Here is a 26,842-nt window from a genome sequence, read left to right as displayed (position 1 = left end):
ATATCGTGGCCAGATATCGATCGGGAAGACCCGTCGGAAGCCCCCATACACGGGCAGATAAGCTGTCAAATCGGTCCAAACGACCGATATCGGCAGCTTTATCTGCCCGTGTATGGCCACCATTAGGGTTCGGATTAAGTTCAGTCAAATCTTTCACAAAGGATTCGGGGGTTAGGCCAAATCCAAAATAGTGGATTCAGTGCATCCCTACTTTAGACCAATTCGGCAGATTATCTGCCTGCGTTCTGACGGGTCTCCCTGATCGATATCTGGCCAAAAATTGGGAAAATAACAATCGGGAAAGTTAAATATTTTTTTTTGCGATTGAGGACCTCATTGGCTAGTTGATCTTATTGTGTATAGCCACCTTAACGTTTCCAACGTTTTTTTAGGACACATACCTTCCGAATGTTTACATTTTACAGTTGGGTTTACTTAGAGGTGCTGTAATATTACGACATGTATTTTTCAATCTAACAAAAGAATAGAACAAGCTCTTGTTTCTACCTTCAAGTTTGCTAGATTTTGCTCTTTACAATATAATGTTACCCTGCCCACATTTCTTTACATCCAAACGTTCAGATGTTAAGTCCAGAGTGCGTTTCACAGCACAAGCCCCCAGGTTTCCTCAAGGTTTACAAAGTTTTCCAATTCCTTAAAAGGATCATCTGGATTTCCCCCCTGAGAGAAAAAAAAACAGCATTTGGTCACTCTGAGAGGTGCCTCGCAAAGTATTGTTCTACCACGTCAGAGGATAGCAGGGCGTTCCCCTTGAACATGACTTGAGCCCACCCTTCCTCTATACGCAATCATAACTTCAGTTTCAGTGTCCCTTTAAACATTCTCTTCCCCAACGTGCAGGCACAAACTTCCGGGTATAGGCGAAATACGTCAATTCGAAGGTATTCCCCCTCCCTGCTTCCTGTGTGGCCGCGCATGCTCATTTGGAACACAAACGTGCAACTGGACGGGAAAATCAAGTCCGTCTCCTATATCAGGCTTGCTTGTGGTAAGTATAGAAATTCTTCCGCCAAAGGCAGGGACTCGTTAACGTGCTATGCCGCATGACTCCCCTCCCCTATACGTACCCTGCTTCACATAGCCCTCTTTTGTGCCGGTCTTGGTAGACCCTCCTTTGCACCGTGAACCTTTCTGCGCTGGGCTAGGGACACCAGAACACCTGCAAAGGGCGGGGTCACCGGAGGGGGCGCGGAAGGAGACGAGTAATACGTCCTCAAGATGGCTGTCGCGCAGGCTGAGGGGGAGAAGCGATTCTGAAGAAGGAAAACAACAATAACAAGGCTGAAATTGACCCAGTCAGAACGGCCTGCCCGTGGACAAGGTGGAGGAGGAGGTGTGTGTTCTGGCATGTAGAGAGGGCCAAGCAGTCATGCTGCCTCATCTGTTCTCCCACAGTCATAAATCAATTTATAAACAGCTAGGACAGGGTTAATGGGGAGGGGGGCTCTGGAGATGAACAAGAAATAACCAAACAACTGCTTTATAGCTACAGAATATTCTATAAACATGTACAGTGATCCTGTCACACAGGGGGCATCTGCTTGTAATGACCCATATTGTATTCTTACCTATTCTGCCACCACAGGGCTCCCTTCAGGGCAATCCCATTGATTCCTGCTGTCACTAGAACCACAAATCTATGAGCTGCCAGCCCAAGAGGATGCTGGGAGATATAGAAGTGCCCCAGCTGGCGGGCCGCACGTTGGCTTTCTCCAGTTCATGGTTGGTATGTGCCAGTACTCCATGATCTGGTGGAACTATAAATTGGATAGGAAAGCCGGCATTTCTTCATTTCTTTTTTTTAACTGAAAAAAATGGTGTACACAAGGGTGGGAAATGACCAGGGACACAGTCTGAGAACTAAACTAGCAGAAACCATGCCAACCGAATGTGGTAATTAGTATTTACCCAAGTGCTAGTCGTAAGCATGCTGTTCCCATTCTAGAAATATTGGCAAGCTGTTCGTAAACCTGTTTTAACAAGCCGTTTGGGTGTATTGTCAATAAAAGGATAAGGACACAAGGCTCGGAACTTTCTGTCATAGCCGGATGAGTTGGAGGTGAACAAGGGAAATGTTTATGGTTCCCTGTGATAATCAACGGTTACTGTACCCAGCGACTTCCAAATGGCAAATATTTATTATTAAGCATAACTGTAGAACAGTCTGTCGATATTATCAGCCGGACCTTGTAATGCAGTGACGCCCTAGTAGTGGTGCCGGGGCATGTAGGATGTAGACACATGGGGCTGCATTTGTCTGTATTGAGTCTTTAGACAGCACCAACTTTTCATAGCTTGTCAAAATGAGGCCTATCTGCTTTGTGAATAAACACCCAGTTATCTATAGGTATTATATATGAAAATAAATCCTGGGTGGATGGAGGTGAACTTTCCAGAGAAAGAAAGCCTGCTATTTCTCTAAATGTATTACTGAAATTCTCTATGTAACTATTTACAGATCTGATGTCAACATCATTTTCTCTTTTTTAAACAGGCAGAAGACTCCCCAGATCTGTAGCACAGGGTCGATGAGGTGGTGTCAGACCTAGTGGCTCGTGTTGAGACCTTCCGCCGCCCCCCCCCCCCCCGTTTCTTCCATATGTTGATGCTGCTGCCTGGACTGCAGGATGACTCTGTGAGACAAGGCGGCTATCTTGTTGGGATTTACAGTACGTGCTTGTTTGGCAAGGGGACATGTTGAATATGGAGACTGAAGACTTTGTGCCTCCCCCTGAATGCCCTGTTTTTGAGCCTACCTGGGAAGAGTTTGAGGATCCCTTGGGATATATTGCTAAAATCAGGCCCATAGCTGAAAAGTCAGGAATATGCAAAATCCGGCCGCCTGCGGTGAGTATGCTTTCTTTGATCTGAAACTATTTAATCACCTTTCCTTGTACTATATATATAGAAGTGTATGGTCTTTTCAAAGGGAAGTTTTTGTCCATACGACATACAATGAGATGTCTCACATGTGACCCCTAAGTACGATGGAAAAAAAATTGGGTAATTCTGTTCTTTAAAGCCTCTTTCCAGGAATAGTAAAGCAGATTGTAAAGCCACTGCATACAAGATGGCCCCAGGGAGGGGCATGTGTTCCTTTATCTCTGTATGACCTTTCCTCGTATCCTGGGCCTTTCTACCATAGTGTAATAGTTCTCGCGCTCTCGTAGGAACAGTAAAAATTGCCCTTTAAGTCAAAACTAAGTTGTGTGCCATGTCTCTCAGTGTTACTTGCACTAAAATACCCACACTTTGCCTTACATCGTCCATCTCTCCTGCTACTGGAAGGACATTATCCTCCTGAGTGGTATCTCTTTAAAAGCAATAAAACAATGTTGATAAGGATGTAGACAGACCTAGGATCACAAGTCAGAAACACCTTATCTCTGTCATTTTGCCTGTAGAGGAACAGGCAGTTGTTTTTATGATTGCCAATCCCTACCATCCCCCTGTTACTATCCTGTATTTGCTTACAATGTATGACATGGCTGCTGTGTCTGGGCCTTTGTCTGTAGATCAGCAGGAGGGGAAGCCGAGGCAGGCAGAGAGCTCACACTGACGGCGACATAGGGCATAACAGCCAAATATTACAACTTTGTGAAGCCTTCAGCAACTTTTATTTCTACGTCACTTAACAACAACTTTTAAATCTTCCTTGTCTGTATAGGCCTTTGTCTTCAATAATTTGTCTAGATAGAAGTAGAGGCATGTCTTATTTGTGTATAAAGCAGTTGTATGGTAAACTTTCTATGGTCAATCATACTACTGTCCCTATGGAAGGACAGGATTTTTAACTTGCCGATTTCGGCTTTTCCATATGCCGTCCTACTAGAATATCAAGTTATGTCATCCATTCTCACCATGGGTGGATGCATGTTTGAAAGGTTTAAGAGCCAGCTATAGCTTTAGGAATTTGAAGGGTGGAGTTTGCAAATAAACCCATATAACCTCAATCGGACGTTTACCTTAGAAATGTACTGCCTTCTCCTTTAAACTTGGCAAGTCATACTGAGAAATGCATACAGCCCCCTCTCTTTGGCTAAAGCCGCTTTTGCGAAAGTCTTTGTGATGGTTAAATGGACTTGTAGGAATGTTTCATTTTCCCCATGTTCGAGTCAAAGTAGAGCAAGCATCTTTAAATAGATTTATGCGACTTTGATTTATTTTAATTGGACTGTTCTAGAAAAAAAAAAAAAAATTCTTTGGGAAGCTTCCATCAGCACTTATCCTATGTATATTTATTATGGTGGGTTTATGACACCAGGTAGTACCGAAACAGTTCTAAAGGCAAGCAGGGTGCATCAGTCAGCTCTGCTCAGTCTGCCTTTAGCAAAAATTTGACCAGAATATGGCATTAATCTCTAACTTCCTTGCGGGCCCAGGCTGGGCTGACAGGCGCGATTGGTTAGATACTTTTCTGGATTTTTGTATGGCCTGTGGCACTGGGCCTTTTCATATATTGATTGGCAAGATTGAAGAATTCAATGAGGCATGCAACACATTGTGTAGTGCAGGGGTGCCCAAAAGGTAGATCGGGATCTACCAGTAGACCTTTAGCTGGTGATCAGTAGATTTCATGATCCTTTCTAGTCTTGAGATCTACAGCTTGTCTAAATCACCATTCTGTTTAATTCAGATATTTATTCTGCTAAGGTTACATAAGAAATAGTTAATAATAATAAATGATTATTATAATAATAAAATAACAGAATAATACATAAATAATACATTTATTAAATATAGCAATATAACTTTACCCATAAATCAATATAATATTTAAGCAATACAAAAAATGCTGACAATGCACTTATGTATGTAGATCATAGTGGGACAACATCTCTAAAAGTAGACCCCACATTAGTAAAGTATGGGCACTCCTGGTGTAGTGGATTGCATTCTCTCCCACATGGGCAGCATAGGGCCACTATGTGATGTGATCTGAATCTTGGCCTGGGTGCTCATTAATCACATCAGCCAGTTTTGGATCGACTAATCAGACTAGTTCTGGAAATCTCCTTGATCTCTGCACACTGTTTTGGTGACCCTAATACATTGTAGGCCCGGCATTGGTCATATTGATGCTTCTGACCTATATTGGACATTATTATTTTACCAGCAGTCATAGAAAGATATTGTTGATATTTTTGCTGCCCTGGATAAAGTTATATGTTGAGGCAGCAAAAATGCATTGTCCATTACTCAACTCCTTTCTTTAACTAAGGGTGAAACAAGGACCTAGCAATGAAGGGCACAACTCTTTGACATGTCCTGTTTATTGGTACAAAAATCTGTGGATTTTATTTTACAACCTTTCAGTGCTTTTTACATAGCATTTTTGGTATGCCAGTATGCAAGGACGAGAACAGTTAAATGTCCCGGTAACTGCAGAGCAATTAGAGTCTACACTTAAACAAAAGCCATCAAACAAATCCCCAGGCCCAGACAGCCTTCCATATGACTACTATAAAACTTCAAAGGGCAGTTGAACATATATCTGCTACCCCTATACAATAGCTGGATGGAAGGGACACCTACCCTTAAAACCTCAGCTCATTTATAACCCTATTGCCAAAGGAAGGGAAAGACCACACGAAACGTGCAAATTACAACCCAATTTCTCTCCTGAACTTAGATCTGAAGATATATAGACTGACCCTCTTTCTTACAACGTTAATAAACTCAGATCAAGTGGGCTTTATCCTGGGCAGGAAGGCAGCGGTTAACATAAGTAGGGCGGTTGATCTCATAGACATAGCTAACAAGACAAAGACCCCAACGTTAATCCTCAGCCTAGACGCTGGAAAGGCTTTTGACTGCCTCCAGTGCTACTACATGATTTTAACTCTTATGGGCCATTTTTTCCAGAAAAGGTGGCAACCCTACCTTTAGGTATAGAATAGCACCAGACAGGGCTGTCCACTATCCCCATTGCTTTTTGCTATAAGCATAGAACTGTTGGTAGCAGCAATACGACCATACGCAGATATACAAGTGTTAGAGCTCAGGGGCAAGACATATAAGCTAAGTCTCTATGCAGACGACATCTTCCCGACTTTGACCCGCCCGCTAACTACTCACCCTAACCTTCACAACATGCTTGCAGAATATGGACAAAGCCTCAGGATATAAAATAAATAAGGAAAAATCTGAAGCTCTCCCGATTCTTATCCTGCACGCCCAACTTAAGCTGCTGCGGTTAAACTTTCAATACCGGTGGGTGGAAAGGTCGCTTAAGTACTTGGGGATACAACTGGCAAGGGACTGTGCATCCCTTTACAAACAAAACTACCCACCCCTCCTAACCAAATTACGGAACAAACTGAAAACATGGCACGGATACCCTATTTTGTGGATGGGCTGAATAGCCTCTGTTAAAATTAACCTATTTCCTTGATTCTTGTAGCTATGTGATACACTCCCAATTCCAGTCCCTTACACAGACATTGCAAACATGCAAGCAGCAATCCTTAATTTTATTTAGGCAAACGAAAGACACAGAGTCTCAAGGGACACAATTTATTGTTCAAAACTTACAGGAGGCCTGGCAGTCCCAAATATCTCACATTACTATTTGGCAGCCCAAATTAAACAAGTGGGTGACTGGGTGAATCTTACCCCCTCAACAAAGTGGGCTACACTAGAAATTGATTTCACTGGCTCCCCACATCTGGCATCTTGGTTGTGGTCAAGCAGGCCACTCTCGTTAGACGGGAGAGAAGTGATGTTATGCTCTACAGCCAATACAATATCCCTATGGCAGAAAACCATGTGGAAACTCAATGGCCCCCCCAAATATACTTAACTCCTCTGGTCAAGAACCCAGTGGTTCCCGCGGAGTGGATGTGGCCATGAAGAAACATTACTATATATATTCTGGACATGTCCAGCAATCCAAGCATTCTGGAAGAGAGTGAGATACTGGCTACACAGGGTGCTAATGTTTGAACCTGAACCAGACCCTCTAATATTCATACTGGGGAAGAAAATCACGAAGCTGAATAACCCAACCCAAAAACTAGCAAACTCAATCCTCACTGCGGCCAGGTGTGTCATAGCTTTGAAATGAAAAAACACTCTTCCCTCCATCAGATGCAGACTTTTTAGAGAAGATGCACTATATAAGAAGGATGGAACACTTGACAACACTCAGAAATGACAATATGGACCTCTTCAACAAAGTCTGGAACAATTGGGACATAATCCAGGTGGTGGGAATGATCTAATTAACATGCTTTAGAGGTAAAGGAGTATATATCTTGCACCCAGGTCATAAAAGATTGTCTTCTGTCACATTGTCTTACTACTAGAGGTGACCCATGCCATCATGTTAGAAATGCAAGGTATATATGAGCACACCATGCCAGAGGGAATTGATGGTTGTAAATGCCACCAGGACTAGTACCTGAGCCCTAACTACATTCAACAATTGCACCCATAGCTACGAATTGTGGCAAGGTAGAAGCATCTCTTCATATGCCAATTTCAGAAACAGTGTTGATGTAATGTGCCCAAATGGTTTGCATTGTTATGTTAGTTTTGAATTGTACTTTCATATCATTCCATTCATACTACACACCATCTTGTTGAAACCGATGATACTACATATGCTGATGTGTAACTTCTGATTACCAGAGCTCATTTTTTCTGTTTTCCTTTGTTTTTTTTATAAAAAATACAAAATCTTAATTAAAAAGAAAGTTATCAAAAAAAATATTTGCATTTAACAAATATCATCCCTTCCCCTTTGTATGTTTGAGATTGTGAATATAATTAGAGGCTTCCATATTGCTAGTCCGATATCCACTGAAATTACTTAATTATTATTATTTCTTATATAACCCTTCAATATTCCACAGCTCTTTACAAGGATTATACATCATTCCCATTAGTTCCTGCTCAAGTAGAGCTTACAGTCCAAAGTCCATATCACATTTACGCACACTAGGGGTTAGCTTCAGCAGGAGACAACCTGCCTTTATGTTTTTTGAGTGTGGGAGGAAATTAAAATACCTAGAGGAAACCCAGACAAGCACTGGGAGAACATACAAATTCATTGCAGATAGGGCCTTAGCTGGAATCAAACCATAAGGCCTTGTACTGCACACCAACAGTGCTAACCCACTGGTAGATTTTTTTTTTTTTTTGGTTACTGTTTTATTATAGTGTATAAGATATATGGCAGGTCCTCTGTTCTATTATTTTTTTTCTGTACTGCAATTGATGGACTGTATTGTCATTCTCATCAGTGCCTGCCCCAGCAGAGCTTAACATTGAATTTTCCTTCCATGGGCATGTGCACCCTAGGGCAGGAGTGCCCATACTTTAGTAATGCGTGGTCTACTTTTAGTGATGTCATCCCATTATGATCTACTGTTCGCATTTTGTGCCATGTAAAATATTACTTAAATTTTATATTAATTTATAAGAGAATGTATATTAGTATATTTAAAAAAAATTCTTATGTAGCTTTAACAGAATAAATATCTGAATGAAAAGAAAAAAACAGAAGGTTAATTTAGTCAAGCAGTTTGTTGACCGTGTCTTGAGATCTACTGATCACCAGCTAAAAGTCTACTGGTAGATCCCGATCTACTTTTTGCATACCCCTGCCCTAGGGTCATTATCACCCAGAGCCAGTTACCCTACCACTATGGTGGCTTCTGGACTGTAGGAGGAAACCCACGCTTACATAGGAGACTGCATGCATACTTTATGGAAACACTGTGTTGGTTGGAGCAGAACACAATACCCTAGTTCTGCGAGACAGCAGAACTGTATAGATATACACAAAAGAAAATGTTCTCTGTACAAAAACACAAACTCCTGCTTATATCTGGAGTGCTGCTTAACTGCATAAGCTGCCCTTGTGTGTTGTAACTTTCTGATGGGAAGTGGGGTAATTATGACTTGTTTGCATCCTTCTCTGTGAAGCTTTCAATAGCCTGCTTCTAACCCTCCATTGTTTTTCTTGTTCTGCAGGACTGGCAGCCACCATTTGCTGTAGAAGTTGACAGCTTTCACTTCACTCCACGTATTCAGAGACTCAATGAACTTGAAGTGAGTTACACACGGCTGTACGTTTTTGCAGGATGTGCTAAGTTGCTGATAAGGATGGTTTCCTCTTATACACGGCTGGAGTTTGGCATGATCTTCCAATTGGCTGGGGGAATTGCACCCATTTGTTCAGTTAATCATGCCACCCCAAGCTTAGCTTGACTGTTGGGTGTAATTATCCAGGAGCTGATCATTAAGCGTGACAAAATACCAAAACCAGAGGGGGTTGTTTTGCTGAGCTTGGTAATGGGGCTATTTAAAGCCACTGAGTATGGCATAGGTGCCATAGGCTTTCTTATTGATTGTACGGTGTGCAACGATTCACAACAATTCTCTGTGGTTTGTCAATAAGTATTTTTCTGATGTGTGACATTACCCCTGTCTTTTCCTGATGTGTGATATTACCTTTGGGCTTATGGTACGTAGGTGCCCCCCAGCCAGGTAGTAGCTACTGCCAAAATCGTTGGCTTCAGGCAGAATCGTATACCTGTGCTAGCCGTGTCCCAATGAAGTTTATTGCAGATTGTGTGAATTTTTACCAGCAGAGATCCCTTTCTGTGTGCCATAGCCATAAGCCTGCCGCTTGGCAATCTGAAAGTAATGGCAAAATGCATTTGGTGATATCATGCATACATATCCGACAAGCATTTTTCTTTCTTTCCCTACTTACAGGCAGAGACTAGAGTTACACTAAACTACTTGGACCAAATTGCCAAGTTTTGGGAGATCCAGGGATCCTCTCTGAAAATCCCAAATGTGGAGCGCAGAATACTGGATCTGTACAGCTTAAACAAGGTAATGGGCCCATTCTTGTGCTGACAGGAGCTGCCTGTGCTTGACAGCCAATTTATCTTTAACTGAGAAATCAATTCATGTACTCAAATGCACTTGGTTTTCTGTTGTACTCCTCTCGTTCCAGCATGTAATATACGGTTATATGCTATGTGGTCGCCAGGGTCAATGACCACTTCAACCAAATATGTATTGCTATTAATGTTTGTTGCTTAACTAACTCTTTAGATCCTTTCTTGCTCATTTTCCAGTCTGCCATTCAAACCACTGCCTGGTTGCAGAGTTTTTAAATGGATTTCTAACAACCACATACCAGTTTGATTTCCTTACTGGAAAGCTGCAGGTGAAAAAATAAAAAATGGCAGAGATGGGGTGAAATTAAGGACCAATAGCAACATGAATGTGTCCCTTTTGTAAAAGTTTCTGTATCTCACTGAAAATGTCAGACTATTAGCATCATGTTTTCTCTTTTAAATGCACCAGATTGTACAAGAGGAGGGCGGTTATGAGCCAATATGCAGAGAACGAAGATGGGCACGCGTGGCACAACGCATGGGGTACCCCTCAGGGAAAAACCTTGGCTCGCTTTTACGTTCACATTACGAGCGCATCATCTATCCTTTCCATATGTACCAGTCAGGGGCAAACATGGTGGTAAGCTACATGGGTTTTAAGAGATTGTGACTGGGTAAGGTGCTCCTTAAGAACAGCTAAAGGAGATTTGACCTTTGTCTAGGACTACAGAGAGAGACCCCGCTATGACAATGAGGAGAAGGATAAGGAATACAAGCCTCACAGTATCCCATTGCGGCAGTCTGTACAGCCATCCAAAATTACCAGCTATGGACGGCGAGCCAAGCGTCTAACTCAGGAGGTCAGCAGAACTCTCTTTCTGGTTCTTTACTACCTGTCCTTAAAATATATCTCCATATTTACCTTATACCTCAACAACTGTGTGTTTCTGCTATTCAGCTTATCTGGTTCTGGCCAGTGTCAGATTTATGCCAGTAAGGTGCTATTAAGAGGGTGCAAGGGACTCTGCAGTGTTTACCTGGCTCCCAGGTGCTGCTTGGTCTCAACACCTTTTCTATTCTTGTCATTTCATGCAGGATCCTGAGAACTCAGATCCTGCCACCCAGAGCTCCTCTCAGCCCACTGAAACATCTCCATCCTGGGTATACAATCCTGTGTATTTGTGTTTACCACATTCTGCCTACACTGGGTTTCCTTCTGGTTTCTGAAGTTTATTGTTAAAGGGGCGACTGTACCCCCCCCCCCCTTATCAGTTTATAATGACCTTAATCCTGCATGTTTTATGTCTTCTACTGTTCTCAGCTGTATGTAATTCAGTATTGGAGTGCATCTTTTTGCCTGCCACTTCTCTTTCTGTCTGTTTCCCTACCTGCAGTGCTTACTACTAGTATGCTTCAATGCCTGCTCACTGCTTTAATGAGCAGTGGTATATTTGTTAGGTGTTTGCCCCACTGCTGCTTACTCTATGTTTTTTAATTCATTAAAATATACTGTACTTCGAGGTTAATCATGCCAATGTAGTCCTTGCTTAATGGGAGACCCATTGTACTGATGTGGTCCTTATAGTCGCCATATGTATTGCCAACTTGAGTAGGTTTGGAGGTAGTTTGCCTGCTCCATAAACGCTTTCTCTGCCATTGCAGTGTATTTTACCTTTGTTTAAGTAGCCCTTGCAGTGATCAAAGCCTTGTGTATCAATACAATTAAAGGGGTTGTTCACCTTCAAACAACTAGTTGTTTTCAGAAAGATCACCAGAAGTAACAACTTTTTCCAATTAGTTTCTATTTGTGACTGTTCTTGAAGTGTATAGTGTTATTTTTCACCTTCTAAATCAGCTCTGGCAAAGGGGTGTCACCGACCCCCCAAACTGTTCTAAATTTAATGAATTTTAATGAATACATTTCTTATCTTTGTCCCTGCTGAGCAGAATCCGTGGATTTCATTACAGGAAGCTTTTTGAACTGATACAATAGTTGCTAATACTCCAGAGATGCTGCTGAGAAATGTATCAACTAAATGTTGCAAAATTGTAACAGTTTAGAGTCTGCACCTGAATTACTGAGCTGCCAGACTGAAACACCAGAGACACAAACTTAAACTTAGATTTTGGAAAAACAGTAAAAAATAAATAATGGAAAGTAATTGAAAAAAGTCTTTATTTCTCGGGAACAATCTGAAAAGAACTGAACTGAATAAAGTTTTGGAAGGTGAACAACCCCTTTAAAATTTGTGGCTCACGGAGGGTAGGGTTGCCTGAAAATATTTCAGCTTAGTGGTGAGCAAGACACCCCCCCCCCCATTCATAGTAGTTATCTGACCAATCTCCTCTACTTTGGGCGACTAATCTCCCCTCACTGCCTTCCACACATCACATTGGATTTCCAAAGTTGCCTCACAAGAAATCTGAAGCAATCCCGCCATCGATTCGTATTCTTGCTGGTGTGAAGGCAGTGAGGGGAGACTAGTCGCCCGCAGTTGAGATTTGACGCTGGGTGACTCTGCCACCACCCTTAAGCTTTGATTAGGTTGCCTGGTTAGTGTGCATAAGTAAGACCACAACTACTAGGGTAGTTCTAGAGCGCTGCAGACTTACATTGCAGAGATAAATACTGCACTGTTCTATGAAGGACTCCTTTTCTTCTATTCTTAAATTTGTAGGTTTTTGTATATCCTGCATCTGTCTCTCTTGCTCAAGTTTGTCCACTGTTTATTCTTAAAGCCGGAGCCAACTGTTGAGGACATTGAGAAGAATCCAGAGCTGAAAAAGCTCCAGATATATGGTGCAGGCCCCAAGATGATGGGATTGGGACTGATGGCCAAAAATAAGAACTTGCGCAAGAAAGGTGAGCATTTGTATAACTTGTATGCAGGGATTTCCCAGTCCCACAGCAATTTCTGGACTGCAGATCCAGTCCAACTGTGATTGGTGGGGATAATAAGATTAACAGGGCAGACTTCAGGACGATGCCTTTTAAAGAAGACGCAATAAGTGCAGGGAAGAATGGTAACTTGTAGGTCAGAGCCTTAAAGTTCTGCCAAGTTAAAACGGCAAGAGTAAAAAGCGAAAAGGAAGCAGTTTGATCTTAGGTTATTTCCTGATTTTCCAGACGGTGATATCCCAGAATGCCCTCTGACACTTGTGGTTAAGGAAGAGTTTGCTGTGGAAGGCCGTGGAGAGCCAGGGGAAGTTCATGTGCATGTGAAATCAGAGCGTTCCCTTAGCCCAGAGCCTTGTACTAAGATGACCATGAAGCTACGAAGGAACACCATCACCAACACCAATCAGTTTGTAAGACTTTGCGTTTGCATTTTACTTGGCCTCTCTTATTATCTAATGTGTAAAGACCCCCCCCCCAGTAATTCTAGAAACCTCTCCATTGCTCCACTGTTACCTAAATTATGTGCCCTTTCTATTGAAGGTGGACACCTACATTTGTCGCATTTGTTCCCGCGGTGATGATGATGACAGATTGTTACTGTGTGACGGATGTGACGACAACTATCACACTTTCTGCCTACTTCCACCTCTTACTGAACCCCCAAAGGGTATCTGGCATTGCCCCAAATGTGTCATGGCAGTAAGTGGCAACTATTTTTTTTTTAATAGTGCTATTTATAGTGAACAATTCTGCATTTATGCGCTGCTTCATCTATACATATTCATATTGTTTCCATTAGGAGTGCAAGCGACCCCCTGAAACATTTGGGTTTGAGCAAGCAACACGAGAGTACACACTACAAAGCTTCGGGGAGATGGCTGATGCATTTAAAGCTGATTATTTTAACATGCCAGTACATGTGAGTATGACACTTGGTATAGCTAAGTGCTAATGACAACAACAGAGGGTGCAGCCTTTGCAGCTCTGGTGTTATAACTGCTCCTGAGCTCTTTTGAGTACTGACACCCTTAGAAAATGAATGTATTTGACTGCTCAAAGCAGTCGGACACATCCTGACAAATTGACACTTCTGTCTGCTTTGATAAATGTGTTAGTTTATCTTCCTGGTAGTTAGGAGGAAGTTGTAGAAAATAAGGTTGAGTTGCTGGGAGTCTTTCAGGCTTTCCTAGGTCGATCCTTAATACTTAAGTCCTTTATTTTTTTCTAAAGCTGGAACTATAATATGACAATGTAATTTGTATCCTTTATCCTGTGCAGATTAACGCTTTAATAGTCTGAGTATTTATTGTAGATGGTCCCGACGGAGCTGGTGGAGAAGGAGTTTTGGCGCCTGGTTAATAGCATAGAGGAAGATGTTACAGTCCAGTATGGAGCAGACATTCACTCCAAAGAGTTTGGCAGTGGTTTCCCCATGTTGGATGGGAAAACAGAACTCTCCCCCGAGGAAAAGGTTAGTTTTGCTGATCCTACCCTGGCCTACTGCTGAGTTAACTGTCTGGATCTCTAATGCTTCGCTATCCCTCCTGCAGTCGTATGCAACCGGTGGGTGGAATTTGAATGTGATGCCAGTACTGGAGCAGTCTGTGCTATGTCACATAAATGCTGACATTTCTGGCATGAAGGTGCCCTGGCTTTATGTTGGAATGGTGTTCTCTGCATTCTGCTGGCACATTGAGGATCACTGGAGTTATTCCATAAACTACCTTCATTGGTCAGTATCACTCGGATTCATTCCCAAAGTTATTGTTCTTTTAAGAAATGCTTAAGCATTTTATTTTGATTCAGTCGTCTATGACTTGGTGTATTTTCTCATAATTCTTTGGGGGACATAGGTGCATTGGGGCAAAGTTCCTTATTCCAGGTGGTAGGACAGCTAAAGGAAGATGGCAAGCCTCCTCCATCCCCAGCTTTGCCCTCTGAAACAATAGGACTTGCACTTGTGTAGAACATGATTCCAGTTCATAGATTTATGACAGCTGGCATGTTTTTCTTACTTCTGCATTCTCAGAAATGTTTGAGCAGCCCCATAATGCTTCTCCTTGTCGAGAAGAAAACACTCATACTATTCTTGACTATGCAAATACAGCAAAATTAAGCTGTCAGGAAACATAAAGCAGAATTAAGCTTGATAACACTACATATCTCTGGGGATACAATGTCCCCTTACTTGCCCAAAGGAATAGATGTATTTTTTTGTACCGCACCTGCAACATTGCTCTGAATTTAAATATAGCAGAAGTGGAAGTTAGCCATGTTTTCGGTTGAGTGAATCATGAAATAAATCTTGCAGGTGCCAGACAGAGCACATTATTTGAGATGTGAAGTATCATAGAGTTTTCTTTGCAATCCCATAGCAGCCATTGCTTGGCTGAAACAATCCTATTTGTTTACATTCTGTTTCTGCAAACTTTTCAGGGGGGAGCCCAAGACCTGGTATGGGGTGCCATCCTCAGCGGCTGAGCAACTTGAAGGTGTAATGAAGAAGTTGACACCAGAGCTTTTTGAAAGTCAACCAGACCTCCTACATCAGCTGGTCACACTCATGAACCCCAACACCCTCATGGCACATGGCGTGCCGGTCAGTGTCCTTTTTGATACATTCATTTGTATACATACATTCACCTTCTGTAGCCACTTGCCTAATGTCTTCTTGCAGTTTTAGTAATGCATCGGACAGAAGCAAATTTGTGGCAACTACAGATGGTTAAAATGGGGTTGTGACAGACAGAAGACAAGATGGGAGCAAAGCAAAGAACAATGACACATCTACAGAGGAATACTAGGAGGAAGAGCTGGTGGCTAAAAAAGTGCAGTCATGCAGGGGTTGGATTGGCAGGAGTGTTACAATAAGAAGCAGGAAATATAGCAGAGTGAAGATAGTAGGGAAGGGTGGAAGGACACCTTAGGAAGGAACTATAGCATTTTTAACCTGTTGGAGAATGCATTTATATGCAAGATTAGCAATAACCTATGTTGTCCTCCCCTGCTGTCTTTTCTTTAAATATTTGTTCTTGGCTCAATATCTCTGCAGGTGGTGCGCACTAATCAGTGTGCAGGGGAGTTTGTCATCACATTCCCAAGGGCCTATCACAGCGGTTTCAATCAAGGCTACAACTTTGCAGAGGCAGTCAACTTCTGCACTGCTGACTGGGTAAGTGAATAGATCCTGAAGCCCAAAGCATTTTGCACTGTGCCTAGAAAACTTATATTTGTGTCTAAAGATCAGGGCCAACAGTGTAGATTCTGTGGTCTAGGCAGCTGCTCTCTAAGATCCCTCATAGGTTTGTTTCTAAACTTATAAGGGGAACTTGGAACCATTGGGGTTTATATATGAAATTGGGAAGCCTGCAAACAGTACACCATTCTGATTCGTTTACTTTTTGATAGCCGATGACTCCGCAGATGTCCTCTCTCCTGGCTTACTTTGAATAAAAATAGGAATTTTTTATCATAAAATAAATGTATATAAGGCGATATAAGTATCACCTGTGTACATAGTCACATGGTGAGCACTGGATTGTTGATGGCAGAAATGCTCCCACCCCCTGGTAGCTACATGTTGCCGGGAGCTGAAAATAGAATAAACCTAAAAATTGTCATAAAGCTGATATTTTGCAGTGTATAAATATGTTATCTGCACCCTCCGTTTTTATAGGCACTGGTGCATATGCATTGGTGAATGAACATAATATATGCATATCTGCCAGACTATACCTGATTGCTTCCCTCTCACTTGTACCCAGCTCCCAACCGGAAGGAAGTGTATCGAGCATTACCGGAGGTTGCGGCGATACTGTGTCTTCTCTCATGAGGAGCTGATTTGCAAGATGGCTGCTTGTCCCGAGAGGTTGGACATGAGCTTGGCAGCTGCTGTACACAAAGAGATGTTTCTGTTGGTACAGGAAGAAAGGCGGCTGCGCAAAGCCCTTTTGGAACAGGGTGTCACAGAGGCAGAAAGGGAAGCCTTTGAGCTTCTTCCTGATGATGAAAGGCAATGCCAGAAGTGCAAGACCACTTGCTTCCTCTCTGCTTTGGCATGTTATGACTGCCCTCAGGGCTTGGTGTGCTTGTACCACATTGAGGACTTGTGCCACTGCCCACCATCTCGTCAATATCTCAGGTAAGACTCCTTGATAATAATCACTGCTTAGTTGTCCTAGATAATATGGAGGTATAATTTGGAGACTCAGGTCTTCATTTTGTACATTGTTTGTTTGCTCCTCAGGTATCGCTACACCCTAGATGAGCTTCCGGCCATGTTACATAAGCTGAAAGGTCGAGCAGAGTCCTTTGACACGTGGTCTAATAAAGTGCGCCAAGCTATAGAATTAGATGGGAAAACAAAGAAAGGTACAAGGCAACTGGCTCATTATAAATATATATGGCTGGCTCCATTTCTCCATACTACCGAAACCAGTGATGAATGGACACCTTGTGAATCCTGTACAGTTTCTTGTTTATACCCATAAGGCAGTGGGTTTCAAGAAAGGTGCAGAAAATTTTATGCATCCATTAATCACCTAATCTCCACATTGAAGCCAAAACAAAAAACCAAGATAGTTACACAGAGAGTGTGTATTGAGACTACTCTCTTTTACCAGAGGTAATGCAGGCTATGCTCTTTATTAACCTGGTAACATTCATGTTCATTATTTGCCTTAGAACTGGTGGATCTAAAGGCTCTGGAAGCTGAGGCTTTGGAAAAAAAATTTGTGGAGAATGAGCATCTGCAGCTATTGAGGTGCTCCATCCAAGAAGTTGAAAGCTGCATTGCAGAAGCAAAGAAAGTACTGGGCAACTCCCAAGCTAGTAGGTATGTAACTGTGCATTGTCTGGGAAGATTTGGTCGGTGTTGGTTGCTTCATTTGTGTCAACATACTGTGTAAGGAGGAGTCCCTATCCTTTTCTGGGTGAGCCTATGCTCCTCAGTGCCTCATCTTATGATCTTTCTCACATATAGGAGTCATTCTACAGTGATCTCTTTCGAGAGTTTGATCAAACTTGTTCAGCGCATTCAGTCTGTCTCTTGCGTTGTCCCACAACTTTCACAGCTTCAGGTATCAAGCAGTTGGTCTTATGTCCTCCACACTTTACTATTCTCTATATTGTACTGATTCTTATGTTGACAGTCCCATCTCTGCCCCCTCTTAGCGTTTAGAAGAACAGGCAGAGATCTTGCAGGAGGAAGCACAGAAATGCCTGCATGCTCTACCCGATAGCGCCTCCCAGCTAAGTGAGGTACTAGAGCGATGCCAGGCTGTGATGGTGGAACTACCAGCGGTCAAGCAAATAGAAAGACATTTGAGACAGGGAGAGTGGTTGGAGCGAGTACGCACAGCACTGAGTTCAGGGCCTTCAAGCACACTTCAAGAGATGCGCTCTCTGTTAAAGGAAGCTGAAGAAGTGGCAGAGAGCCCTGCTGTAGAAAAGGCACAAAGTGAACTGCAAGAGCTCATCTCTATTGCTCTGCGCTGGGAGGAGAAGGCCCAGATGTGTCTGGAGGCAAGGTACAAGCTGTTATTATCCATTTCTTACCTACCTACTGCCATTGATTTTTTTTCTCTTTCTTAGTTCTTCTTTACTTGCCCCCTGCAGACAGAAGCACCCTCCTGCTATGTTAGAAGCCATCATAAAAGAAGCAGAACATATTCCAGTGCTGTTACCGAACACCCTGAGCCTGAAGGATGCTCTCTGCAAAGCCAGGGCTTGGAGTGCCGATGTGGAGGAGATACAGGTGAGGAACATGGGTGGCATCGGCATTGAATATGGACCTATTTGTATTGCCTTGTGTTTGGTGCTGTGTTGATTTTAGGTGAAGTTTGGTCCTAGAAATGTTTGTTGTTAACAGGGTACACCTGTGAAAAATGGAAGGTGGGGCTATAGCTAGGGTTGCCATCTTTTCTGGGGGGGGGGAATGCCCGTGTGGCTAGCTATATAGCATTGGCAGAGAGATTGAGCAATTCTCATTAGGATGTGATTTTATACCTGTGGGGTTTCTCTGTGTAGTTTGTGAGGGTGCTATGTGTGCCAGCAGCCATCGGTATGTTACAGAGATATAGAGGGTGCAACATTGTTAAGCAATGTTTCGGTGTAAACCATGGGAGCCCCAAGGTTTTGTCTAGTGTGGTGTTTCGACTTATAAACTGTGCAGAATGAGGGGTATATTATATTAAGCTATAAATATGATGCTATAGTTTCTTCCTTCTGGAATTAGTGAAGCGTGCACAGTGTTCGGTGTATGTGTTTACTGCATGCTTCTCTGCACATGGTTTCCTGCAGAGTGGTGATCACTACCCATGCTTAGATGACTTGGAGGGTTTGGTGGCGGTGGGCAGGGATCTCCCAGTGAAAATGGAAGAACTTCATCAGCTGGAGGTGCAAGTGGCAGCAGCTCATTCCTGGAGGGAGAAAGCATCAAAAACGTTCCTCAAGAAGAATTCCTGCTACACCCTCCTGGAGGTAAAGGCCATTGTTAATGCCATCTAAGTAACATAATCTCCTAACTACCTTTCAACACTGTTTTACGCACACAATTTAATCATATTCTGTTAAATGTTAAACAGACTATTCTGTTTACTTTGCCTTGGCTAAGCTTCTTCATTTGTGTAGTTCTTGTTGTTCATCTCTTTCTGTGCTGGGGACATTACACTGTTGCTTCACCCACAGTGCAGAAACAGTGCAAACTGAAACCTGGAAATGTAAAATTGTCATTACCATACATTTTAATAATATTTTTGCATGGTTAAGACTTAATATGCATTGCATTTTATTTCTGTAGGTGCTTTGTCCAAGTGCAGATGTTTGCTCAGACACTGGAAAAAGGTCTCGATGGAAGAGAGAAAAGGAGCAGGGCTTGTACAGGTCGGACATTGAGAGCCTTGGGTTGTCTGCGCAGGACCTGCGGGACCCTGGTTGTATAGTGAGTACCTTTTGTGATTTTACCCAGGGTAACTATGCATCACTGGTTCATACAGAGCCATTCCTAAAGGTTAAGATTGAGTAATCTTTGTTTTCTTCCAGGTATTGGCATTTAAAGAAGGGGAGCAAAAAGAGAAGGCTGGAATCCTTAGGTTACGTGCTATGAATTCCTCTGTGGAAGGAGGCTGTGTATGTGTTTGTGGGGAGCTGCCAGATGAGCTCATCTTGAGATGTGAGATGTGCCAAGACTTATTCCATGGGCTGTGTGTGCCCAGCCCCAGGCTCTCAAATCACCACGGTGCACACACTCTTCCATCACTTATTTGGTGGGAATGGGACAGCCGTTTCTTGTGCTCACTCTGTGTGCGCTCCCGTAGACCTCGGCTACAGACCATCCTCTCTCTGTTGGTGGCCCTCCAGAAACTGCCTGTGCGGCTGCCAGAGGGGGAAGCTTTACAGTGTTTAACAGAGCGAGCCATGAGCTGGCAGGATCGGGCTCGCAGGGTCCTTGCCACACCAGAAATTTCTTCTGCAGCAACAGCACTTGCAGAGCGCAGGCAAAGAATGCAGCAGCATTGTAAAGATCCACATGCACTGAGAGAGACAACCTGGAATGAACAGAACCCTGTAAGTTATGGGAGGATAGGACACACTTGTGTTTATCTGTTGACATCAACTGTAAGCCACAGTGCTTGCTTGAATCAATGTCGTCTTGTCAGTTAGGTGAGATACCGGTAAGTGCTCCATGTGTATCACACAGTTTGCCATGCAGTGTTCTATTTAGATACTACTGATGGTGATCATTTCTATGTGAGGCCTATACATCATAGCTATTCAGTTCTACCCTTATAATAGAGCCTCCAATTTTATTCACTAAGCTGCCTTTGCAGAACTCTATCAGAGTGCAGTTTCATTGCGCTCTAATGTTCTGGCACCACATTTTGTAGGCCAAAATGGAAAAATTTGTTTATTGCGGTCTATTGTCCATAATGGGCTGATTGGTTGGTACATGAATGGAAATTTTGGAGGCTTATGGCCATACACTGACTGCTAGATGCACCCAAGTTTACCTTGATATATCCAGGTCCTGCCCACTTCTGGATGCACCCACACTGCTGCTGCTGTCAAGCTGAAACAACCAGTCAGACCCCAGAACCTGGTGTCCATAAAGTGGACAACCCTTGATTAAGCCAATCAGCAGGATATTGTATGACTTGTCTAATTTGGGCAGGGTGTGTATGGCTATCTTAAGCTTGGAAAACAGACCAATTAGAGGTAGGGAGGGTTCTATTTTAGAGCCCCTTTTTTGCTCATGACACATTCACAAATCTTTTGTTTTGCTAAAGGTAAAACAAGAAACTGTAGGGTAACAATTATATACTTTATACAGCATGATGGCATCTTCTTCATGCAAAGCTTTTTGTGCAGGGCCCCTCTGTTAGTTTCAAGGCAGAAGGCTTATCTTTAAGCTAAAACAGCCAAAACAAAGGTTATTATTGAGTTTATATCTAGTTAAACTGGCCCAGCTAATTAACAAGTAGATAGTAAGTGTTGAAGGAAAAAAATACTTTATACAACAAAGAAATATAAATTATATTTATTCTGCCCATGTTGGAAAAGGTTGGTGTGCAGTGAGTGCAAAATTGTGGGATTAAACTGGTTGTAATGGCAGATACAGATGGCTTCAAGAAAGGGCCGGATGCCTTTTTAGCAAGTGTTTCACTCCATCCCCCATTGCTTATCGTTTGTCCCCTATTCTCTGCACTGTTTGCTCTTATCTAATTGGATAGTTTGATCATTGTCAGGTTTCACATGGGAATGGAAACAGTCACTCTGAAAATGGCACTTGCGCAATGCCTGGTAAGTAAACCCTCTCTGCCATGTACCAATTTAGGCCTCCTTTGTATTGTTCATGTTCTTATACCCCTCCCTATGCCTCAGATCTAGATGCAATGGCTGCCCTGCTCCCACGTATAGAAAAGGCAGCAGTTCTAGAGTTGTCGCTGGGCTCACGAGCACTACTGGAAGACCTAATGTTGGAGGGGGACCTTCTAGAGGTGACGCTGGAAGAAGAAGCAAGCGTTTGGCGATTATTACTGGCATCACAGACTCCCTGTATAGACCGGCTGCGCACCCTGATAGAGGTAAGCCTTCTCACTAGTGTATCTTCAAACTTCACGTGCATTTGGGACAAGAAAGGGAATCGTTTTGGGGAAGGGGGGGGGCGCCAAGCCTGAAAATAAAGGGGTAACTCAAAGCCTTGTTCAAGCAGCACACACCTGTAGGGCTATTTAGTTTCTCCATAGAGAGAGCCACTCTGTATAGTGGAGTGGCTGTAAGAGTTTGCAGTATTTGTGTGACCCAACCTATGATGATAGTATTTCAGTGCTCAGCATTTGTTCAGGGGGTCTGTAACAATGCCAGTGATTGGCCTGCGGCTGCATTATGAAAAACGTTCAGCCAATGGCACACGTGATGTGATCGTTTTCTCCTTGTTTGGTCCAGTTGAGCATAGATGGTAAGATTCTCATCCACTGTAACGTAAGATAGCTTGTGTCATTGGTTCCTTCTGGTGGCTAAATATTGTGGAACTATAGGGCAAAAAGGGTCTGTTCCCCTTTATATTCTATAGAAGGTGAAAATGAATATCTGCTGTCTCTATCCCCTCCCTTTAACAGATTGAGAGGTGTGAACGGAGGGTGGCTCTGCAAAAAGGCAAAGACCCAGAAAGGCGGAAAAAAAGGAGGAGCGAGCGGGACGATGGCTACTCTCCACCCATTCTCCCAAAGGAGGAGCTGGGTCCAAAGAGGTGCCGCAGCGACATCCGAGCACAGGAGACCCTCTCTGATAAGGAGAGCCCCAGGAAGGGAGGGAGTGAATACAGCCAGAATGGAGGAGAGGTGAGCCTAATGGAACTGTAAATCCCAATGAGATCAACTTTGTACGTCATCAGCCCTGACCTGCTCTCTATACACCATCCATCACTGAGACACCGACTCTGAATCTACAGTCACATGTGTCCCTGAACCAATGCCAACTAGTCAGGCTTGGCTGAAACTCCAGCATTATTAAATATTAGTTGATGTGGCCTCTAAAATCATTATTTACTCTATTGCCTATAGAGAGAACATCCATTTGGCATTTTACTTACTGTTACTAGGGGGCAGAGAATTTGTGCCATTTACTTGTATTATAATAAGCATATACTGGAGATTCTGTAGCTTCTAAACCCCTACATAGAGTATGGCTCTCCAACTGTTGCTGAACCCAAATTTTGATTGCCTAATTGGGGGACACAGGCACCATGGGGATGAAGCTGGAGAATGGACACTACAAGTTAAATGTGACTCCTCCTCCTGCTCTGGGCTTCATCCCCCTGCCTCCTCCTACTATATCCAGTTACTTTAGTGTCCTGAGAAGGAGAAGACACAGACTACAAGTGGTTAGTATCATGCCAAAGAAGCTGAATAGGTTCAGAAGCCTATAGATATCTGCCCACCAGCCCTTTTGCTCTACGGAGGACTGCAGGCTTGTTTCAAGTTCCCTGCGATGAGTTCCTTCTCCCCCCGGAGGCTGCGCCAGCAGTATTCACCCGTGTCTGGGTGTATGCCATGCAGACATTGGGAACGATGGTGGCATCATTCCCAGCAATCCTGTATGCCCAGTTCCACACCAGACCCCTTCAGCACCTGATACTGAGACACCAAAGGAAGAATCGGCAAGACCTAGATCAGTTAAAAAAAAAAATGCCAGAACAGGTCAAGCTTTCCCTCGACTGGTGGATCCACCCACAAAGGATGACGCCGCAAAAACCCTTCCCCCAACCACCACTGGACAGTGGTGACAACGGACGCAAGCCTAAAAGGTTGGGGAGGAGTACTAGGCCAAGAAACTGTCCAAGGCCGTTGGGACCAGGAAGAAAAGCTTACTCTTCATCAATCTTCTAGAACTAAGAGCGATCTTATACTCTCTGGAGCAATTCACACCATTATTTCAAGGGAAGGCAGTGCGGATACAGTTAGACAACGTGACAGCGGTGGTATACGTCAACCACCAGGTGGGCACCTGGAAAGAAGCAAACTAGATTATAACGTGGGAGGAGAACGTACCAGTCCTTTCCGCGGTACACATCCCAGGTGTGGACAATTGATGGCAGACTACCTGAGCAGAGAGACACTGGACCAAGGAGAGTGGAGTCTACACCAGGAAGTTTTCCAACTCATAGTGGAGAGGTGGGGATTGCCAGAGGTTGACTTGATTGCATCCCGATGCAACCAAAAGTTCGCTGCAAGAAGTCTGGACCCACAAGCCCACACAGTGGACGCTCTGGTATTCCCATGGGACTTTGCCATGGTCGAGGTATTTCCCCCACTGGCACTTCTGCCAAGAATCATCAAAAGGAATCCTCAAAATGATCTACAATGAAAATTAAGACCACCTCGGGTTGATCAAATAGTTATGCCATGTTGGGAGTTTGTTCTTGTCAAGTTTAACCGTTTTTGAGGGGTTTGAGAGACTCCTTCTCTGTTTTGGGTTGCTATGCTCCTTCTTCGGTTGCAGAGGGAGAAGTAAAATATTCTGGAATGGCCGTCACAGTCCCCTGACTTGAATATCATCGAAAATCTATGGGATGATTTGAAGCAGGCTGTCTATGCTTGGCAGCCATCAAATTTAACTGAACTGGAGAGATTTTCTATGGACGAATGGTCAAAAATACTGTCATCCAGAATCCAGACACAAAGACTATAGAAGGTGTCTAGAGGCTGTTACATTTGCAAAAGGAGGCTCAACTAAGTATTGATGTAATATCTCTGTTGGGGTGCCCACATTTATGCACCTGTCTAATTTTGTTATGATGCATATTTCATATTTTCTTTTAATCCAATAAACTTTGTCACTGCTGAAATACTACTCTTTCGATAAGGCATGTTATATATTAAAAGGAAGTTGCTACTTTAAAAGCTCAGCCAATGTCTTGCTCTGCAGAATTGAGGTTCCGTTTTAAAACAAAAAGAAAATGTCATTATTTTCAGTCCTATGTAAACCCCATTTAATAGAGTTCTGCTGGAGTTCTCAGGGAACTGAGTCCGAGCCCAGATACCATTTGGGAAGGGATCAAGTTGAATTGCCCTGAGGCCGGGCTGTAAGCCGAGTCAAGGGAACAATATCCAGTTACACAGCCATTTGGCACAGCAGTCTGTGCCGCCTTTCATGTTCTCGTTGCCTTGTGCACTCAGCCTTGAACTCACACTGACACTGAACAGTACCCCATCTGCATGTTCATTTCCTTACATGTAATGGGCTTTAACCTCAAACACATCTCTGTATCTGAAAGTTTTACTTCTAACAACATGGCTGCTGCCTATCACATATCTAATAAGCAAGTACGATACCCAGGGAGAGGATTGATATTTCTTGCCCCAAAAATGGAACCCAGAAATACTGCTCCATACACCGAGACAAGCTTGAGCGGGGCCCTTTCTTTTCCTCTATCAGGATATCACACCCTCCTGTTGTACAGCGCTGTGGAATATGTTATATGGACTTTATATGGAATACCTGTACATTAAAGGAGAACTAAACCCTTAAAAATGAGTGGCTAAAAATGTCATCTTTTATATACTGAACTTATTGCACCAGCCTAAAGTTTCAGCTACTCAATAGCAGCAATGATCCAGGACTTCAAACTTGTCACGGGGTCACCATCTTGGAAAGTGTCTGTGACACTCACATGCTCAGTGGGCTCGGTGCAGCTGTTGAGAAGCTAAGCTTAGGGGTCGTCACAAATTATCCAGCAGAAAATGAGGTTTGCCGGTAATATAAGCTGATGCAACAAGGCTGATTATTAAAAGCTGATGCAAGTTGCACTGGTTTCTTTGTGGACATGTAGTAATTATCTGTATTAATTACTAATCAGCCTTATATTGTGACATTTATATTTTGTGTACTATATATTGTGAGTGGGTCCCTCAGCTCAGTAAGTGACAGCAGCACAGAGCATGTGCAGTGAATCTGCAGAAAAGAAGATGGGGAGCTACTGGGGCATCTTTGGAGATGCAGATCTTTACTGCTATAGGGCTATGGTTGCCTTGGGCTGGTACAGAAGCCCAAAACATAATGTACAACATTTCTAGCTACTTCTTTAGTAAAGCTTTAGTTCTCCTTGTAGTATGGTGTTAAATCTGTAGTGTTCATCAATATGCTTCATGTGCTAATATATGTGCATTTGTTTCCATGCAGAAGCGCTTGTGACATTTGGCCAGGGAGCGTGATCCTTTGATGCTGGGACAGTGACTCCTCTCCAGATGGACGCTCAGTTTTACCTCGCTAAAGAATAGTGAGAGGCGGATGTATGGGAGGCCAAAAACAAAACAAGGTGCCCCCTCCCTTCTACACTGCATTCTCTGTTCTGTTTTTACTCCCTCCTGTCTGAGGGGGGGGGCATATTCCTCAATCTGGGGGGTGTATTGTATTAACTGGTGCTGCCTGACTGTGACAGAAAGCAGAACCACTTGCTGCTCTTTTATGGATTGAAGGATTCTGGGTGAGCGAGGGGAAAGACTTTGCTTCTCCTCCAAGTGTATCATCAAGCAAATAATTCCCAGCGAAGGAAGACCCTGCACCATGAGCGAGTTGCCTGTAGAGGGGATACAGGGGGACATTTTCGCTACCTCCAGACACAGAACTGGGAACGCACACTTTTATTTACTAGGTGTCCAGTACCAGCATTTGGGCATCCCCCAGTGCCATAGCGAGTGAAGACGAGGTTATGGGGGTAGCAATGGTTATGGTGGGACATGTTTAGTTTATTTATTCCCTTCTCATTATCGGACTCTCACGAATTGCCCCAGCCCTTCCCTCTGTCTCCCCTTATTCAGGTTCTCCGCACCCCAACCCAAGTCACATGTTCACTTTGTTCGGAACACTTTGTTTAAAAAAAAAGGTTTTTTTAAAAAAAATGTACAAAAAATGTCATTAACTCCGAGCTGGAGGGTTCTTTTTTCTGACAGGTAGAAATAAACGTAGAGGTTTTTTGAAAGTGCCTCTCTTGTTTTTCCATTGTAGTGTGACACTGAGGTGCCAGTTTGTCCAGCCGTGGGCATCTGTATTGCTGCAGGCTACA

The 26,842-nt window shown here is 43.2% G+C and overlaps 1 protein-coding gene across 4 annotated transcripts; it reads left to right on the top strand.

Annotated features, from left to right (window-relative positions):
- The first annotated feature begins 1,144 nt into the window (after positions 1-1,144).
- Positions 1,145-26,758, top strand: kdm5c.S (lysine demethylase 5C S homeolog). 4 transcript variants are annotated; one of them, XM_018232728.2, is made up of 28 exons: positions 1,145-1,354; positions 2,516-2,868; positions 9,001-9,078; positions 9,748-9,870; positions 10,351-10,521; positions 10,604-10,741; positions 10,977-11,042; positions 12,621-12,744; positions 13,009-13,190; positions 13,321-13,479; positions 13,580-13,699; positions 14,093-14,251; positions 14,331-14,512; positions 15,217-15,379; positions 15,833-15,952; positions 16,545-16,921; positions 17,027-17,151; positions 17,464-17,614; positions 17,762-17,858; positions 17,953-18,308; positions 18,373-18,535; positions 19,081-19,260; positions 19,580-19,720; positions 19,822-20,346; positions 21,525-21,579; positions 21,661-21,863; positions 22,398-22,619; positions 25,960-26,758. In XM_018232728.2, exons 2-28 carry the CDS (start codon positions 2,716-2,718, stop codon positions 25,969-25,971), a joined length of 4,545 nt encoding a protein of 1,514 aa, XP_018088217.1. In that variant the 5' UTR covers positions 1,145-1,354; positions 2,516-2,715; the 3' UTR covers positions 25,972-26,758. The 4 variants fall into 4 exon arrangements, with proteins under 4 accessions (XP_018088217.1, XP_018088219.1, XP_018088218.1 ...); XM_018232729.2 differs by having other exon boundaries at positions 1,149-1,354; positions 18,397-18,535; XM_018232730.2 differs by lacking the exon at positions 10,977-11,042.
- Positions 26,759-26,842: the final 84 nt, after the last annotated feature.

Source organism: Xenopus laevis, chromosome 8S (genome assembly GCF_017654675.1).
Source record: "Xenopus laevis strain J_2021 chromosome 8S, Xenopus_laevis_v10.1, whole genome shotgun sequence".
NCBI classification, from domain to species: Eukaryota; Metazoa; Chordata; class Amphibia; order Anura; family Pipidae; genus Xenopus; species Xenopus laevis.
Note: the sequence above shows the minus strand (reverse complement) of the source record. Positions and strands in the feature narration are given on the sequence as shown.